Below are 18,971 nucleotides of genomic sequence, written 5' to 3'. Positions count from 1 at the left end.
TTCGCTTAGTATATTGAAATTTGATATCGAAAATGAACGAAAAAGGATCACAACTTCATATAACATACTTTTTTCCGGTTTATATATCAAATATATTATAAAAAATTAAATGTGAAAATTTTGTATAAATTTGATATGTAATATTAGTCTCGACACCTTACGTTCTTGCAATTTTCGAAAATTGTTCACTTTCGATACCAAACGACTCTCACGTTCTTTGGATTTGGAAAGCTAAACCTGAAGAAAATACATTTGCAAAAAAATAATATCATTACAGCATAAAGAATGTGCAAATTAGTGAGATTGGATATACAGATAGATCCAATTATATTATTGCATCAGCCTTAACTGACCTAGCTCAACTAATAATAAGTTAAGCAGAAATATTTTCTAAATTATATACCCATAGCCATATTTTTTACATAAAATTATAATAATAATATGCCAATGATTTATGGTGATTATTTCAGTTGAACATTCCCAGCATGAAATTGTAAGTGTAAGTTGTCGGAAAAATTCCCGACCTATCCTACATTATTTGTCTAAACGATGCTTATAATAACAGTTAATGCAATTCAACGTTAACTAGCATTAATAGAATTTACATTTATCTCAAGAAAACAATTTGTATACACTCGCAACATGTGGCAGAGAGTACCATAGATTTGTACGAGTAAAGGTGTTCATAAAACCTAAAACTAATCATATATAATACCGCAGGAAAATTGATATTTGTGCACTGTTATTATACTCTCGCAACAAAGTTGCTAAGAGAGTATAATAGTTTTGTCCACATAACAGTTATTTGTAAGTTCTACAACTAAACGAGTTAGATATAGGGTTATATATATCAAAATGATCAGGGTGAAGAGTAAAATTCAAATCCGGATGTCTGTCTGTCCGTCCGTGCAAGCTGTAACTTGAGTAACGAGAAGGTGCATATTTGGATTTAATTTCTTTGGGAAAGTAGGCGTGGCCCCGCCCCCTACTAAGTTTTTTGTACACATCTCGTAAACTACTAAGCCTAAATCAACGAAACTCTGAGGAGTCGTTTTTTTCAGGTATTTCCTTATATAGTCCAAAAATGGAGAAAATCGGTTTATAACCACACCCACCTCCCATACAAAGGTTACGTTGAAAATGACTAAAAACGCTTTAATTCAGAAAGGGAAAACACCAGAAACCTTAAATTTCATTATAAAGAAGGTACAGAAGGGCTCCACCCAAATTGGTATACAAAATTTTAAGTGGGTGTGGCTCCGTCCATGGGTCAAAAACCATATCTCCGAAACTACTCGACCAATTTCAATGAAATTCGGTTTAATATTTCCCTTGCATTCCAATTATATGTTGAGAAAATAGGCCAAATCGGTTCACAACCACGCCTACTTCCCATATACGAGGACTTTGAAGTCGATCTGAACCATTTACATTACAATATATAAAGTAAGCACTAGTGATGATATCGAAACAGAACTTTGCACAAATAGTGCATTTATAATGTGGCATCGTCCTTCTAAAAATCGTCGAAATCGGGCCATAAATTTTCAAGCTCCCATGTATCGAACATGAGAACCTCAGGGCTTCTAAAATTTTTTTACCGAAAATATATGTATGAAAATATACTAAGAGCAAAGTGTTGTCGTCGCCGCACACAAAAGCATTAATAAACATAAGTGCATACTCAGAATTAAGGTATTGTTTTTTCTTTTGAGAATTACAGAAAAAATTTCTGTGGATGTCTGTCCGTCCGTCCGTTCAAACGATAACTTGTAAACATTTAGATATGGCGATAAAACTTGGCTGACATGTTTTTGGCACTTTGAAGAGGTTGATGGGAATGCAAAATCAGACTATTATCACATCCAAAAAATGTCTTTATTTGAAAAAAAAAAAAATGAAATGCTGTGACTAAGTCAATAGTTTAACTAAGAAAATTGAGGAAAACATCTATATTTAAGAAATTTTTGGAAAAAAATTATAAAATTTTGTCCACACTTTGATTCTTAATTGAAATTGAAGTAGGGAGAGTATATAGTGTTCGGCTGCAATCGAGCCTAGCATTCCCTTACCTCCTGTAATTAAGTATTCATTATTAATTAATAACAATTGACTAAAGGCACAGAGTGAAAAGGCCAATGTTAGCTATATATGAATATTAAATAATACATTTTAATTGATTGATTAATTATACGATATTCATGAAGGCACCAATTGATTTGCTGTTGCCTCTTGCGCACGCACACTTCTATCACATTAAATTAATATTTTTATGTTTATGCTTTTGTGTCTTTGCAGTTAACGCCAACGGTAATAAAATCATCTCTGGACCATTTATGCAACTCGACAAACCAGAAACAACAAGATTACTAATCACAAAGCATTATTCACATCATTATCTGCCGTGTTACGCCAGCATCGAGAAGAACTACTACTATCTAAGCAGTGAGCAAATTAATAATCAAAATATATATCTACACTTGTGTCAAATATATAATATATGTATGTAAATATCTATCCTTTCTTCTCTCATCTCTTCACTTCACTTAGACGATACAAATTACTTTTACACCTGGTATCGCAATGACCAAGTGGTGGAGACCCATATCGGACGGAACGAATTCAAAATCTATCGCAATGGCACATTACGTCTACCGCCCACTGAACGAGCCGCCGGCGCTTATCGCTGCCAAATCAATGTCAACACGACGGCCATACTTTCGGTGCTCATCACAGTGGAATATCCGGGTAAATAAGGACTATTTCAACATTGTTGTAGCAAACTCTATTTTACTATTTACTCATTTTTATTTGCAGTACTCAGACGCGTAACAGTTGTCTCAAATATAACCGCTGTGGCGGGTCAACCACTCGTACTCGACTGTCCGTTCGTAAGTGTGCCACCGGCAAATATTAGCTGGTTCTATGGAAAAGTATCGTTATCAAAGCAATTCAAAGACAACAGGCGAGTAGAAGATCAAAACACAAAAATAATCGTGTGGCAACCCTATAAAAAACCCGTATAATATAAAATTTTTTTTTTATTATTTTAAATTTTCTTCATTTGAAACATTTGACACTTTTAAATTGTAAACTTTCACCAAATATTACAACTACACCAGCACCGATTTTATAATGAATGAGCTGACTCTCTTTGTGCGCTTGATTGCGTCGTCTTAGTGATTTCCGCTTTGTAATTGTGGCGCCAGAGTTTCAGATTTCATTTAATTATTACCTTTTATTTTTACACACACACACACACACACACACAGGCTCATACTGAAACAAGTGGATTTAATAAATATAACAATTTCCTTTCCATAATTTTACAGGTATTTAATACTTGCCAATGGCACACTCGTAATACGGAAATTGACTTTGGACGCAGCAGGGCGTTACAAGTGAGTATTGATTTTGATTGTTATTAAATTTTTGTGAATTTAATAATTTTTAGTTTAAAGTACGCACTGCAGATAAATCTTCAAACTACTATAATTTTAATTTGCAAAACAGAACATGAGAGAGTTTTATTGTCAATATTTCATTTCTTGATCAGTTTTGTCGCGCAGTTTTTGTCAAGTATCTGAATCATTAAAGCCGGTTCTATGAAAGTATACATATATCGTATTTATGAAAGTTTAATGAAATTGAAGCCATATATTGGTTGGCAAATATCGCCCTTCCGCTTTATTGCTCGTAGTGGATGATTCCCTTCCAATCCCACCAAACAACAAAACCTTCCTGTCCGTCAATCCCGGCTTGGCAACTGTTTGGCACGATTCCCGGTCTTCGACCACGACCGTTTTCACTTAATATTCTTTGTCGCCAGTCACCATCCGCTTCAAAAATGGATCGAGTTCGCTCCGTTTCAACAGCATGTCGCAGGCGTTGATTCGGTCCAGAAGGTTTTTTTGCATCAAATCATGCGGCACCCAAACATCAAGCTTTTTTGTGTATCCAGCCTTCTGCAGATGATTTAAAATGGTTTGGTGACTAACTCCCATCTCCTGCGCGATGACACGAGATGCCACATGCCAGTCTAACCCGATGTTTTCCATGATTTGAGCGGTATTCGTCGTGACAGGTCTTTCGCCGGCTGGCTTATCCATGTTGTCATTTTCACCCACTCTGAATCGCTGAAACCATTCCTCCGCAGTGTTCAAAGTAATAGAGTGCCATCCCCCAAAACACCATTAATCTCACGGAACATTTCTCTAGCGGATTTGCCTTTAACGAAGGAAAACTTTAAAATAGCGCGAATTTCGGCGTTAGTGAACTCCATGTTTACACGTCTATAACTGTTGAACGCAATATTCAAACTAATCATGCATTTCAGTCGTTTTGTAGGTTATGTCAAGACCTTTCAAAGATGTGTAGTATTGCCAGATACGAGCTCTGTAGCGCTTTATACATAGCCGCGAAATTCAAAAGACAAAAAGGCGAAAGGCAGATATTTGCCAACCTAATATTTTGTAGTTGAAGGATTAAGGATTAGTTAAGGATTAAGATTAAATCCTTAATCTCAAATTTTAATATCTATAACTAAATTCATGGTGGTTTACTAAATTTCATATACATAGGTCATATGAGTACCGAAGACAATGAAACCATTGAAAAAAAGAGGTCGGAAAAGAAACGGACGAAACATATCAAAAGCGTGTTTTTTCACAACCTATTGCTACTACTGTTATGCTTACGAAGAGTCTTCGTTTATCTTTCCAACAGTCCCTTTCCTTTTTCAATTCTTCTCATCTTCATCAACAACAACATCAAAGATGATTAATCGAATAACTACCAGTGTCTTGTAGGGGCCTGACATCTATATTAAGTACATTTTGGCTTACAATACTAATTTATACGGCAGTAATAACTGACTTTAATGCTATGCATTTATTTTTTATTGCTCCTAATGCATGGCGACAGCCCAAAAGATGGATATGTGAAGATGATTAACGTAACAGATAATGCTATGCCCGTGCACGTAAGCACAACTACTCAGTTATCTATGTAGGAATGTGGGTATTACTAGGAGCGATTGAAAACCCAGTAGCGAAAACAAGATGAGATAGAATTTAGAATCTCAAATTGATTACTGGAAGTCTCATATATCAAGTAGCATTAGAAACAGCTAAAATGCAATTGTATTTCATAACTTTCCAGAGCCTTGAGCTCAATAACCCTGCTTTTGAGATTAATTAAGGAATTCCTTAACTCAATATCCATGGTGTCAATGATCTTGCGCGGAACTTACGGTTCACTGCTAATATATCTCACATGAACTTAAAGTAAGAACCCGTCAGTTTATTGCCAAGTTAAATCCCACAAGGTCTAGTGAATTCCTCGCTCTCAGCAAGGTTCGCATTTCCCCAAATCTGGAAGTTTCAAAAGGTTTTTATCCAATCGTGGAACTTACATAAGCACAGTATCGAAGGTCAGTTATTGAAAATTCCAGTAGAATCATCTCAACATATTCCTCTTATACGCCACTTCTTCGCAAGAACAAGTCTACAACACGTTAGAACTAGCTTATCATAACAGACGATGACAGTTCAATTTTCCTACAGGGTTTAATTATAAGGATATTAATGTATAGAGTCATTTGCGGTTTCGCCTCGAAGTTTGTGTGACAGTAGTGCTGTTGAGCACCCCAAAAAACAGTTGTTACAATAACAACATATAAACCTTAATTATGCTTTACTGACTTACCGCACCCAAACAACAACAAAATGCCTAGAAATTACAGAATAAAAACAGCACCCTAGCGCACCCTAGACTTGCCCTCTTCCTATACCAAACTTCGCAGTGCGGCAATGGCACGCGGTTGACTCTCCATGACTGGCTACTGTGCTTTGAATTCTTCGGCCAGCAGCTGCCACTCGGGCGACTAATGTGTGGTTGAATGTTAATTGCGACAATTACGCTCATCGCTGGAGTGCGAAATTTGCAGCTTGTAAATATTTCGCTACTGTCTACATTTGCCGCACGCTTTCAAAATTTCGCTCGCATTATTGCTGCTTTTTCTTCTTCTTAGCTCATACTATGCGTGTTATTGTCGCATAACATAACAGAAATAAGTATCTGTTATAACAGGGTTGTGTGTCGAAATTGTTTTAGACGTCTTCTAGCAGTTTAAGCTTCTGTGTGAGTCTAGTATGTAAGCTACATAGCACATAGTCAACATAACAATACCAAAGAAATCGTTTGTTCGCACTTGTTGGTGTGTTTAATGGTGCTCTGCTCAGCAGCGTCTCCTTTTACAAGCACCTGTGACGTCAGCAGCGACTGTGGCAGCTGTCGCTTCAACAACAGCAGCAACAACACTCGTCAACATTATCAGTGAAAAGTGTTAATAAATACATGTTTTCTGGCATACCATTTGGCGCTTAGCGAAAAATTTGTTTGTGTTGTTGTTCTGTTGTTTGGTTGCTGCTCCAACGCATTACTCACAATCGGCAATTAGAGTGACCAGAGTAGCGTAAAGCCGCACCTGGTAAAAGGAGTTGTGCAGATTTTAATAAGCCTCGACAGCAGCTGCTCATGTTTGTTTATGTTGATTTTGATGTTTAATGAAAGGTGTTGATACTTGTTGCATTACAACAACGAAAGGCGCAACAATTATTGTCGGTAAACAGATGCATGCCTCGCTACAATGGAACACACGCATCAAGTTCGCAATAATGATATATAATCATGCGATAACCACAGGTTGAATTATGGGCAGCTCATGCAATTAACCATATTTTTCCAAGTCAAGTTTAATGTTATTATAATTTAGGAAAGCCCCCAACATAAATATTCTTCTATTTTTATGCACTCGCAACATGTTTCACAAGGGTAGTATTGTTTAGTGCAGACGACAGTGCTTTAGGGAACCCAAAGAAATCGAGACTTAAGACCTGAGACTTAATGGTGCTGGTAGTTTCGTGGTATGCGGTAACAATTCTAAGTCCAAATGAATATTTTGATTGACAGCTCGCGCGACAGCTACCTTCCACAGAGCTTTCGCATTCTCAGATATTTATGAATGACTAACAGACCGCTCCGGCTTCGCACGGGATTGCGATGTAAAGAGAATGACTTGCCAGCGATTTTCAGTTTCAGATTAAGATTCTCCTTCACGGAGTCTTTTCGATACCCTCACCATGGAACTATTTCCAAAAAGTTAAGATTCGAGCAATATAGCCTATGTTACTTAGGGTGAACGTAGCTTTCCAATGATGAAAGAATTTTTGAAATCGGCACAGTAGTTTTTGAGTTTATTCCTTACAAACATACATACAAATCTTCCCTCTTTATAATAGTAGTATAGATATGTTCCACACTCTCCTTTGACATCTGTAAATTTAAATCTGAAATATGTTCTATATTTTCTTGTAGTCCTATCTTATTCTATCTATTCATAAATTGTGATCTCTCATATTCTCCATCTCTTTCAGATGCTTTGCACAAAATCAGTTTGCCTCCAAGCCGCTGCTCAGATGGGGCTTCAATGTCATCGAAGATGCGACAAGTACGGATCATAATGAGCTCCTACCCAGTTTGCAGAATTCGACGCAGTACGTACCAACGGGTGACAGCTGTCAGTTACGTTGTTACAATCAGATTGATGGACCGCTGATTGAGTGGTGGTATCGCAGCTCCTTGAATAATGCGGCGCTAAAGATCAGTAATCACAGTAATGAGTACATCATAGAGAATGCAAGCCAGTCGAATCAAGGTTACTACAGCTGCATAAGTGGAAGCAGTAATCAGGTAAATATAGAAAACTATTCACTATTGCTGAGGAAGCACAGATTGGTTGACAATGGCAAAGCTGGTTGATAGAGCTACTGAGGAGCTATTAAACACTGGCTGCCGACCAACCAAAATTCGGAAAAATTCTTTTAAATTCTTCTCTAAGCAGCTTGTACTTGCCTCCATAGTTAAATTAATTAAATTCCTTCTTACTTTCTTCCACAGACCTTTCATGTGATTGTTACCTCACCGCCGGTGATCGTCGAGCCACTAATCTCGTACGAGATACTGATAACCGCTTCGTTGCAATTCCGTTGTAACGCCACCGGCAATCCCCGGCCGGTAATAAGCTGGTATCACAATGGGGTTCCTCTCAAAAGTTCCTACACACGCTACATTGTTGGCAACGAACTGCATTTGCACTCCTTCGATCCGATTGAGGCGGGCATCTATCAATGCTTTGCACGAAATATCGCCGGCGAAGTGTACAGTGCGGGAGAGTTGCGTTTCCGCAACAAAGACGATGGTCTGCTGCTGAAGAATCCATTGCAGAATATACGCTGCTATGCGCTCAGCTTTAATACGATCAATGTGACTTTTGAGAGCAACTTTTTTGAGGTAAACTTGTAATAATTAATCTTTGTTTTTTGTAATTAAGATTGTCATTAATCTACTGTCACAGTCGCTCTTCATCGTGCACATTGTGCAGAATAATCCGCATCGTTGGATTTCACCATTCGCCCCGATGAAACTAAATCATACCTCACATTTGGTCATTTCGAGCCACCTACCCGTTTACCGTCCATTCGAGCTGATTACGCGCGTACTAGTGCCCACCTCGGAGATACGCTTGGCCAATAAGACGCAACAACAGACAATACTCAGCTCGTTAAGAAGCCCACCGGTGACATGCTGCACGCAAGGCTGTGAGTTATTGGTCATTTGGGTGGGGGGATTAGTAAACTAATTTGAATTAATTTATGTCGTCCGTATTCCTATTATTATTCCCTACGCAGTACTCTTACACTTGGTGCACATGGGCAACGATACCTTTGTCACTTGGTCACAACCGGAATTGAAGGGCAAGAAGTTTTTTATACTCCAATTCTCCGGTAACCACACCCAACCGCATCCCCAGCAATTGCTTAGTCAACAACTACGTGGCACCGTCCAACACGTGGATCTTACACAGGAGGATGTCGCGCAGAAGCTTTGTGATATTCAAGCGCTCAATGAAGCACAGACGCGTGTGGTGCTGAGGGGCGCTCAGGCTGCCTATATTGACAACAACAGCCATGTGGAGTTGGAGGAAGAGGTTTTTAGTTTGGTAGTTTTGTCAAATGTAACAGGTGTTTTATTGGAGAATTTCAATCGCATCAAATTACGTGTACTGATTATCACGCGTGAAAATGAGCATCTGAAACAGGACTTTCGCTATGTGCAGTGGAAGACGGTAAGTGCAATGAATATAACTGAGGTTTTCAAAATTTACAGAGAAAAATTTCACAGATCGAGAACGACACCAACGAACTCGCCAACACACCGTTCCGTCTCAGCATAGTGGAGTCACGCATGCTTACCTTTCACTTTCACGAACATTTCAATGAATCGTGTGTACACGCCTGTCACTGGCAGATACAGTTCCCCATTATACGCAAAGAGGAGCCCAAATGTGACCAACTGCCGATAACCAATTCACAAGTGGTTATACGCGGTCTCAAGCCATCCGAGAGTTATCGCGTCAATTTCTTCAGTTGCAAAACACAAACATTCTATGGACAAGTGGATAGGCAGACATTGCCCGATCGTAAGTTCTAAACTAGTGTAATTTTCGATTGACCTCGCTAAAAATAAATTCCTATAGCACCGGGAACCATCAGCAATCAACGCGTTATACGGCATAATGGCTTGAAGTTGCTTTGGGATCCGCCTTTGCAGCCCAACGGCGGCATCCATCACTACAACATACTGTGGACCTTGGGCAATGTGACACACGAGGTCAACGTGTTGAACTGTACTGTATGTTCCTTTAAGGTGAGTACGTTAATGCGCATAACCACTTAGCTGATTAAACAAAAAAACTTCAATATAGTTTCCGAACATATCTGAGACGGCGAAAATCAACGTCACTGTACGCGTTGTCGGCGATACTGGCGTAGGCGCACCAATTTTCATTGACTTACGCAGCATAAGTCATCATTCGTTGGAAATTGAATGTCCTTCAAGCGAATCGGAGGTCTATAGTGGCATCATTATCGGCTCACTGCTCTCAGTCGTTTGTGTGGTTGTCTTCGCGCTGCTTATCATATTCCAACGGCGGCGCTACAAGGCGCGCACACAAGGTCCCACTCACCTCACTTCGCCATCGGAGATGAATTTCGGTAATCTGAACAATCCAAGCATACCCAGCGAGAGCGCAGGCGGTTTGAGTGGCAGCACTTTCCAACAGGATTGCCACGAAATGCAGACGTTGATACCGAAAAGTGGACGCTATGTCGATATACATGCCGCGCGTCCGAAAGAATACCAAACCACGCAATTGCCGAATGGCAATGGTAACGGTAATGTCGTGCGGCGTCAACTCACTGTCGAAGTGGAGACAAATCCCAATGCTACACAGCACGACTATGAGTTGGATGGGCGTGCAAATGTGTCGCAGCTGCCGTTGTGCAGTTCAACGCCGGAGAAGGCACCACCGGATGGTGCGCATCCCTTTTTCATACCCTTCAAGCAGACGCCGCCCAATACTGTGGCAACGGCGCTGCCCAAACATAGTTCCTCAAGTAATTATGCCAATAATGGCGGCGACGCTGGCGGCGGCGGTGATGCAAGCGGTTACGTCGTGCCGCCAAATACGCTGCCGCTTATGTCAACGCCACCGACAACGCTCGCGCTCGGCATAGCCGGCCAGCAGCGTAGCGGCAGTTTTAGCAGTAGCAGTTGTGGCGGTAGTAGTGGTCCTAACGGTAGTCGTAGTAGTAGTAATAGTAGTAAAAAACAGTTCCATGCGAATTACTCCAAACATTCCAAATCGAATGATGTGATCTGTCTGCTGGCGGACGAAGAGGTCGCGGCAACATTGACGCCCACCAGCGAAGCGGCCGTCGCGTTGGCATTAACTAATGGTTTCAAGGCAGCAACTGTGGCCAGAACGGCGGCGACAGGTGATGCGGCTAGAATAGCAACAAACAAGCCAGTCGGTGGACAGGTGAGTGCTTTCTTCGTCTTTTGTTTTGAACGAAAATATTTATATTAGTCTTATTTATTTGCACGCCAGCAGCCGGCAACGCTGACCACAACTATTGCGACCATGCATACGCCCAACCAAAAAAGTACTTCTACAGTCTTAGTTAGTCCTGCCAATCAGCTAAAACGCGGCGTTTCGGTGAAGCTGAAGAAACCCGCTGCGGACAATAAATCGCGCAACAAATCCATAGTTCCTGCCTTCGGATCGATGGCTGCAACGGACAAAGCCACTGCTGCTGCGGCCGCGTCAGCGAATCCATGGTCCACCACAGCGCCACATTTTACAACGGCCGCAACGTCAGCGTCTACGTCGACGTCCAGCAGTAATAGCAACGCTTTTAGTGTGGCTTTCAGCGGCGCGCATCGTCGTCTCAACGTGGATCCGAACGGTTGAGCGAAGGCGCGGCAGACATGTATACATACACACACACCTACAAAAGCTAAGAAAATTCAAGTTTCGCGTAAGTAAAGTAAGTGAGCCATTTTCAGGGAGGTAAAAATTGTGGAAAACGAAACACATTCAGGATAAAAAATAGTGATTCGGCGTCGCGCTGTTGACGCCGTCGATAATGTAGGCGCGCGCATGCGTGCACTTTAAAACTACAAAAGCAATGTAAAGAGAAACATTCCAAAACCTATAGGTATACATATATACACAAACATATATACATATACAAATAGTAAACAAAAAAAAATAGATATAATAGCAATAGGCACCCTGATCCCCCCAAAAAAAAAAACAAAAACACAAATATTATTTAGCATATTTTATAAATGTGCGCAAATGGCTATGCTAGCTGCTGCAAAGCGTTTAGTGGCTGATGATATAAACTATAATACATACATACATAAATACATATATACACACAGAAATGCATTTAGCGAATATTTACGAAGAGCAGAAGAGAATACTACATAGTGGAATATAACAGAAATCTCGTATTTTTTACGTTTATAGTTACAGTTAAACACACTTACACCACACAGACCCATGTATAAAAAATAGAAGGTCTACAACTTTGCTTCCGGCGTTTTTTTTTTTGTAAATTTAAGTGTTTTTTTTTGTATAAAAACAGTTACAAATGTCGATGAGCCTCAGCCGCACTTTTCTTGAAATTAAAAAAGAAAAGCAAAATTTCCCGCAAATGTCGAGAATTCGGCTCAAAAAGTGACATTTTCAGTTGAGAATAAGTTTGGGATGCCAGCAGATCTCTACAAATATTTTGTTGGGTTAATGTTGACACAAATGTCCAAGATCGATATAAAACGATTTAATCGATTTAATCGACCAGTGCTTGACCCTAGAGACATCTATTGGAAAACGGCGGAAGCAAAGTTGTAGACCTATATATATACACAACAACAAATTATACAAAAGTCATAGGAAACTCTACATAAGAATTGAATATCCTGAAGAACAAACGGAACTCCGCAAGAAACCATATGAAGCTACGCGTTGCTGTGGTACGAAATCATACTAGAAATTTTATTTGTTTTTTAATTGTGTCGAAGAGCATGAGTTCCGTTATTTGCATCGTTGTGTTTCAGTTTGTTTGTGTTTTAAAATCAACTGAGGCTAGTTTAGTATAGTTTTTGTTTAACAAAGTATATTTATTATGATTTTTTTTTTAATATTATGTTTATACACTCTCTAAGTTGCAGATTTAGTTTTAGAACTTTTAAAGAATGGATCTGGAAAATGAAAAATGTTAGTTGTAAATAATATTATGTTGCTTGAAGATTACTTCATTTATCGTTATATTAATTTGAAACGTGTTTTGTTAAATTAATTCAAAACAAAAACATCAAAATTGGGATATAATATGATAGCTTATCAAGTTCACGCAGACTCTTACATGACTCTTGACCATCAGACCCCTTGTCACATAGACCTTATTATATCCAGCATAGCCCAGAACTCTCACATATGTTATAGCCTTTTCACACAGGAGCTAATAGATCAATTAACCGGCCTCTGCTCGATTAAAACGCTGATTAAAATCGATTTAGCATACAAAAGAAGAATCGACATTGATTTTTAATTGAATTTTAATCGACTTGAAAATGAAATGCAACTCTGCGACAAAGACCGCATTTGTAATTATATATAAGTTCTTTGTTTGCCAGCAATCAGCTGATGAAAATTACTAACTTCCTATGAAAAGCAAAAACAAAAATGTATAACAGCTGATCGGTTATCAAGTACACGACATTGTGAAGGGCAAAAACTGGTTCCTCAATCAAATTTTTAATTGATCAATTAATTTGGCTGTGTGAAAGGCTATTAGCAGCTTATGCTGTTAGCTATACCGGCAGAAGGAATCAGACAGTATGTAGCTTTTATATTTTTATTGGTTCTAGTTTTGATATATTTGTCTCCTTGCGAAATGCGGGAATGACCGAAGCACTTTCGACCTGACTATACTTCATACTTGTTTTTCATTTTTAAAGATACCCTGGAGTATTTTCTGCAATTGAAATTACTGTTGCATTTGTGATACGTTCCGACTCAACGCGCAAGGTGTCAATTGTCAAATTTCGGTTAGATCTTGGAGTCTCACAACCTTTCAAAAATAGACAAAATTTCAACTAGAATGGATTATATAAAATAGTCCACTAGATTACATCTTCTGTTGACATTTATAGCTCTGTTGATAGACTGGATTTTTTAATTGAAATGAGTTTCAGACTACCCTTTCCTTCTTGATAGAATTGCTATTACACGAATGCATTTTAATTAAATTTCTTTAACGGGCTATACCAATGTAACACAATTAAAATTAAGCGATTTTCGTAAATTTATTTTTTTAAAGTACACGATCGAATGTTTCGAAGGTTTTTGGACATAATAATGAATATTTTCAGTTATATTTTAAGATTTTTTTGCAAAAATTTTGGAAAATAACGGAGTCTTCGGAGGTGCAAAAAAAAAAGTTCCCCAACTGCTGACATGGTTCCAGCCAAATGAGTAGTTGAAACAAAAAAATTCAAAAAGGTTATTAAAGTTTAAGGAATTTCCTATACAATGACCTACGATTATTGAAAAATTAACAAAATGACGTAGTTCTGAAAAATTGTCGTTTTTTAGGTCAAAAATTGTCGTTTTTTTAATACCAAATTGACAATTTTCAACAAATCATTGTATAGTAAATACTATATTCAAGAAAATTCAGTTTGAATTAGAAGTCGATCGGTAAATTTCTAGTTGAGTTATGATGTCAGCAATTTTGAGAATTATCGTTTCGAGAAAAACGCGTTTAAAGTTTCAACTACATGGGTTTATACCTACGAGCTGTCGCTCTTTAGAACACTGCAATTTAAAAACTATTCAAGATGTGACCTTACCGCTTTCACAGGATATTTTTTTAAACTATAAACTATCGAACAGGCAAAAAATAAAAAAAGATCGATTTTTTTAAATGTCGCACAGGTATAGACCCTTAAATGGCAACTTATTAACAAGGTATATTAGGAGTAATGTTGAATATTTTTAGAAGCTCTTATCTAATTTGCAGAATAATTTACACTTTTTTGTTGTAATATGTAGTAGTTTTAAGATTTTTTTTAATTTAACAGATTGGCGTTTGCCAAAAATAATAGAATAACACACAGTTAAACACACAGACACTCTTATAAAAAACCTAACATACACATATAAATAGTTATATTACATAGATACATTCACACACACACGAATTTGTATTAGAATACATATGTGAAGGTATGTAACAACTAAACGTTCCACCCAGTTATTCATAAAAAAATGTTCATGTAAACAAAAGTGCAATAACCCAAAAGTAAATACTAAAATCCACATACATAATTTGAAAATGAAAACTAAACATTTCAATTATCATATTTTCAAATAAGTGTCACTTTAAAAGTGCACTCAATACAATTTATCGCATGCGAGAAAATTTTCTGAATGAAAATATTATGCAGTATCTATGTGATTTAATGCTTTGCAGGCATATGAAAATCGATATATGTATGAACATATAGATATATATGTATGGATGTAAGGATATCAGTGTGAAATATTATTTTCTATAAGCAAATCGTTGATTTTTAAGATATCGAAAGTTTCAGTGAAGAGTAATATTAATAGCTGGCGTCTAAGTCCGAACTTTAGAGACAGCTTTTCTTACATATCGCTGGAGCTCCCAACACTTCATTATTTAAAATGAAAATACAAAAATCGCGTTTCTTTATTTTAACTTCATGTAGTGTCTAAACCTTTCAGACACTTCAAACACATACTTATATGACAAAAAGATGTAGTATTACTATATTTGCTACAAATGTATTTCTCTCATGATATAAAATTAGCTCTACAATTTGATGGATTTTTAAAAATAACCATTATTGAACTTTGAAGTATTGGAAAATTATGTATCTTTTAAAACACTGTATTAAAGAGTAACACATAAGTCAATTTTCTCGCATGCGATAAAAATAATTATATCACATGATTTATTAATTTACGCAGTAATAAAGCAGTCAAGCAAAACATAAACAAATTACACTGCAGGAGAGCCAAAGATGTTAAAAACAAAAAAAAAAACAACAACAACCACAAAATAGTTACACTCTCCACAAAATAATATAGAAACCAATCACTTGTGTTCATTTACATAATTTCATATAAAAAATTGTTGTGTTTTTTAATTTATTTTTTCCATTTTACAATGCATACATACAATTAATTTTATATATTTACAAGCAACACAGTTACACATAATAAAATCATATTTAAATAGTTGTAAACAGTTGAAAATAAAAATGCATTTAATAGTTAGTATATATCTAATATACTAAGAGACATACATATATAAATATATAAATATGTATGTATGTATGTTTTACAACTACACTGGTATTGTAATTGAAAAACAGCAGATTTTAAAGAAATGGCAGAAAACGTAATAAATACATATGTACAAACCGTTAGCATTTATCAACAAAAAAAAAACGAAAACAATAAATAAATTTATTTATTTAAAAAGTTTATAAAAACAAAAACAACATTTTTAATGAAAACTTGAAAAACAAAGTCCAGACTGCCCAAAACAAACGGCTAGCAGCAACTATTTCGACTATTCCAAAAAACGTACTTGAGATTCCTAAAGCAACTACATACAGACATAAAAGAGTATATAAGTGCATATATGTATGTATATATATATATATATAACAATATGTAAGAATTTTAAAGCAAAAAATATATAAATTTGTACTAATAAAAGGAAAATAAAGTGCAGCAGTTACAAAAAATATTTAATACCAAAAGTATATTTATATATATACACACACACAGATATTAGATTACTACATGCATACAAAAGAAACAAAGAAAAATACAAAATACAGTTAAAAACACATACACCCTCATACACATACAAAGCGCTAATTTTTTTTTTTTGTATATTTATTTATTGAAAATAAATATTAAAAAATAATAAAGAGGTTAGAAGTTAAGCTAAATTACAACAAAATATTGTCACGGCGAAAACATTGCAGTAAAAACACTGTTTATTGTCGCCGTGCAAATCGTGGATGTGATAAGTGTTTAAATTTGATGTAAAAATTCGAGTAAATTAAGTTAAATCATGAAAGAACACGCAAAACTTGTAAAGAGCATTTAAAATGTAAAAGAATTAAACAAAGTTAAAAAAAATTCTAGTTTTGCAGAAATTCTGTAATTTTCTTGATCAAACATCAACTGTGATTTGCAGAAAGGCATATAAATCACAAGCAGCATAGAACTTCAGCGAAAGCTATGGGTTTAAAACTAGTGATCCAGAGTTTTAGTAGATTTTGCATACTTTCGGAGGTTGATTTTAGCAGCTTTCCTTTCCTTTTATATAAGCAACCGGCAAATTTAACATTACTCAGAGGTGTCAAACTTCTCCGTTGGCTGTGAACCAGTACGAACAGGAAAATGCAGACAAAAAAATTCAAATATTATACAAAATAGTCGTATCCTACGCAGCTAATTTCACAAAAAATTTTTAGATGGAACTTGCAAAAAGTTATCAAAGAACTCGTTAGAAACATTAAGGGAGGGGTCTGGGTTTTCACTTTCGAAAAATCGATTTTTTTTGTATTATCTTATTGTTTAACATTTCAAGAATATGTCCTCAAAATTTTAATCCGATCTAAGCAATATTCATGAAGTTATTGTTTAATTAGTCTCGGGGCCTTTAACGCTCTAACTCTGACAGCTACTTTTTTGAAGTCCGTGTTCACTGCCATTTGAAAACCACTCGACCGATTCATTTCAAACTTGGTACACATTTTCTTCACATAAAATACCTCCCCCTACGTTTAGTAAATTTTTTTTTTTTTAACATTAAGGGTGTTTCCCCACCCTGAAAATGGCGAAAATTTTAGTCGAAAATAACGGTTCACACTTTAGATGGCCGCCAAAAATTTTTAAATAAAAAAAATAATAATCAAAATAATACTTTTGCATGAAAAATTTACAGAACATGGTCAAAACTATGCTCAATAATGTATAGAATGTATAGAAGATAAAAAATCACAAAAAAAAAGTGTTTTCTTTTGCGCTGAAACCCAGACCCCTCCCTTAAGCCCCAGAAAGAGCGGAAGATATCACTTTCTTGAGCTTAATACTTTCTTTTTTTACTATCTTTTTGAATGACTTAAGACTTTTTTATTTAAATCTTTACCGACCATCTAGAGAATTTTATTTTATTGGAATAAAAATCGGATATTCATAAAACGCTTTAGAAAAATTTAGCAAAATAAATTTGGTGGTTTCAAATTCTACATAGATATATGAAACCTATTGCCATATTTGTCAAAGATTCGATGTTTTCTCATTACCTCGGAGTTCTTATGGTTCAATGAAGCCAAGAGATGTATATCTTCCATGTCTCCTTTTCTTTTTGACTTGTGACTTCAACACCATTAATATTTAATATTCTTTAAGCTAGCTCAACTTAATTAAATGATGCTTCATACAAACACTATGACAATGGCTGTTACATTTATAAATCTCTCAACGCGCGCCTTTACGCGACAACTTTAGTGCTCCTAAGGTGGTAGTACGCACTTAGTTTACGGTTTTACGGCACTTTAGCTGACAGCACTTAAATGTCTACATAAAATCTAGCATGAGTTTATGTAACCACGAAATGTTTCAAATTCGCGCAAATATTTCATAGTTTTGAAGTAGTACATCAGTGGTCGGCACGAGAGGAATTGTGACTGTATGGGTTAGCACGAAATAATGAATACCCAGTGAGAACTCTGTAGCCTAACATTTAAAAAATGTTTTTAATTTTTTCATAAAACATGAATTTTTGTGCTCATTTATTCATTTTAGTTATTTTATTATTTAAACAAATATATTAGAACACAAAAGCATTAACTTTTCTGCCTTTAAATAGCTTAAAACCATAAATATAATACATAACATAAAACGACATTCATAAAAGTAGGCATTTCGCGCAGGGCACTTATGCATAGCGCCATAGCCATGCGCGATGTTTACTCGTTGCTAGTTCGACAACGACTGAATGATAGAGCGTAAGCGTATGTGTGACTTGAGTCGGCACAATTGTGGTATGGAGTGCCGTCCACTGTAGTACATTGTATGTTCACTAGTGCGCATTTCCTTGCTGGTTTTTATATGCACGCTTTTAGGCGCTCAACCCAATTTTTGCTAAACAATTTAAAGTTGAAATTTGTACCAAGTAAATTGCAGAATTTCTCGCTTGGTTTCATAATAATTAAGCAATGTAGGCTGGATTTACGCAGTAAATATTAATATAAACTACTTTTTTGCTGCTGGAAAAGAAAAGTGAGAAAATTAAGAATTTTCAAAATTTCAATATCAATTTCAAAATATCATATTTCGAAATTAATTCTGTGCAAAATCTCGAAAAAATATAAAAAATGCAAATATTTTTTTTAGCTTCTCTGCTTACGATCTGTCAAATAACTAAAATTTTATATAAAAAATT

At 36.3% G+C, this 18,971-nt stretch overlaps 1 protein-coding gene across 4 annotated transcripts in view; it reads left to right on the top strand.

Moving 5' to 3' along the window:
- The window catches only part of LOC105215870 (protogenin), a 150,227-nt gene extending 133,037 nt beyond the window's left edge, over positions 1 to 17,190 (top strand). For 3 of the 4 annotated variants that reach the window (XM_054228420.1, XM_054228400.1, XM_054228444.1), the window contains 12 exons: positions 2,299 to 2,445; positions 2,551 to 2,748; positions 2,818 to 2,965; positions 3,333 to 3,401; positions 7,437 to 7,752; positions 7,960 to 8,352; positions 8,417 to 8,660; positions 8,751 to 9,187; positions 9,244 to 9,541; positions 9,599 to 9,768; positions 9,827 to 10,942; positions 11,012 to 17,190. In XM_054228420.1, the coding sequence (XP_054084395.1) occupies positions 2,299 to 2,445; positions 2,551 to 2,748; positions 2,818 to 2,965; positions 3,333 to 3,401; positions 7,437 to 7,752; positions 7,960 to 8,352; positions 8,417 to 8,660; positions 8,751 to 9,187; positions 9,244 to 9,541; positions 9,599 to 9,768; positions 9,827 to 10,942; positions 11,012 to 11,374 (3,899 nt within the window). In that variant the 3' untranslated portion in view covers positions 11,375 to 17,190. The remainder of the gene's footprint in view (positions 1 to 2,298; positions 2,446 to 2,550; positions 2,749 to 2,817; positions 2,966 to 3,332; positions 3,402 to 7,436; positions 7,753 to 7,959; positions 8,353 to 8,416; positions 8,661 to 8,750; positions 9,188 to 9,243; positions 9,542 to 9,598; positions 9,769 to 9,826; positions 10,943 to 11,011) is intronic. The other variant, XM_054228476.1, reaches the window with a different exon arrangement.
- Positions 17,191 to 18,971: the final 1,781 nt, after the last annotated feature.

This window comes from Zeugodacus cucurbitae, chromosome 2 (genome assembly GCF_028554725.1).
Source record: "Zeugodacus cucurbitae isolate PBARC_wt_2022May chromosome 2, idZeuCucr1.2, whole genome shotgun sequence".
Taxonomy (NCBI): Eukaryota; Metazoa; Arthropoda; class Insecta; order Diptera; family Tephritidae; genus Zeugodacus; species Zeugodacus cucurbitae.
Note: the sequence above shows the minus strand (reverse complement) of the source record. Positions and strands in the feature narration are given on the sequence as shown.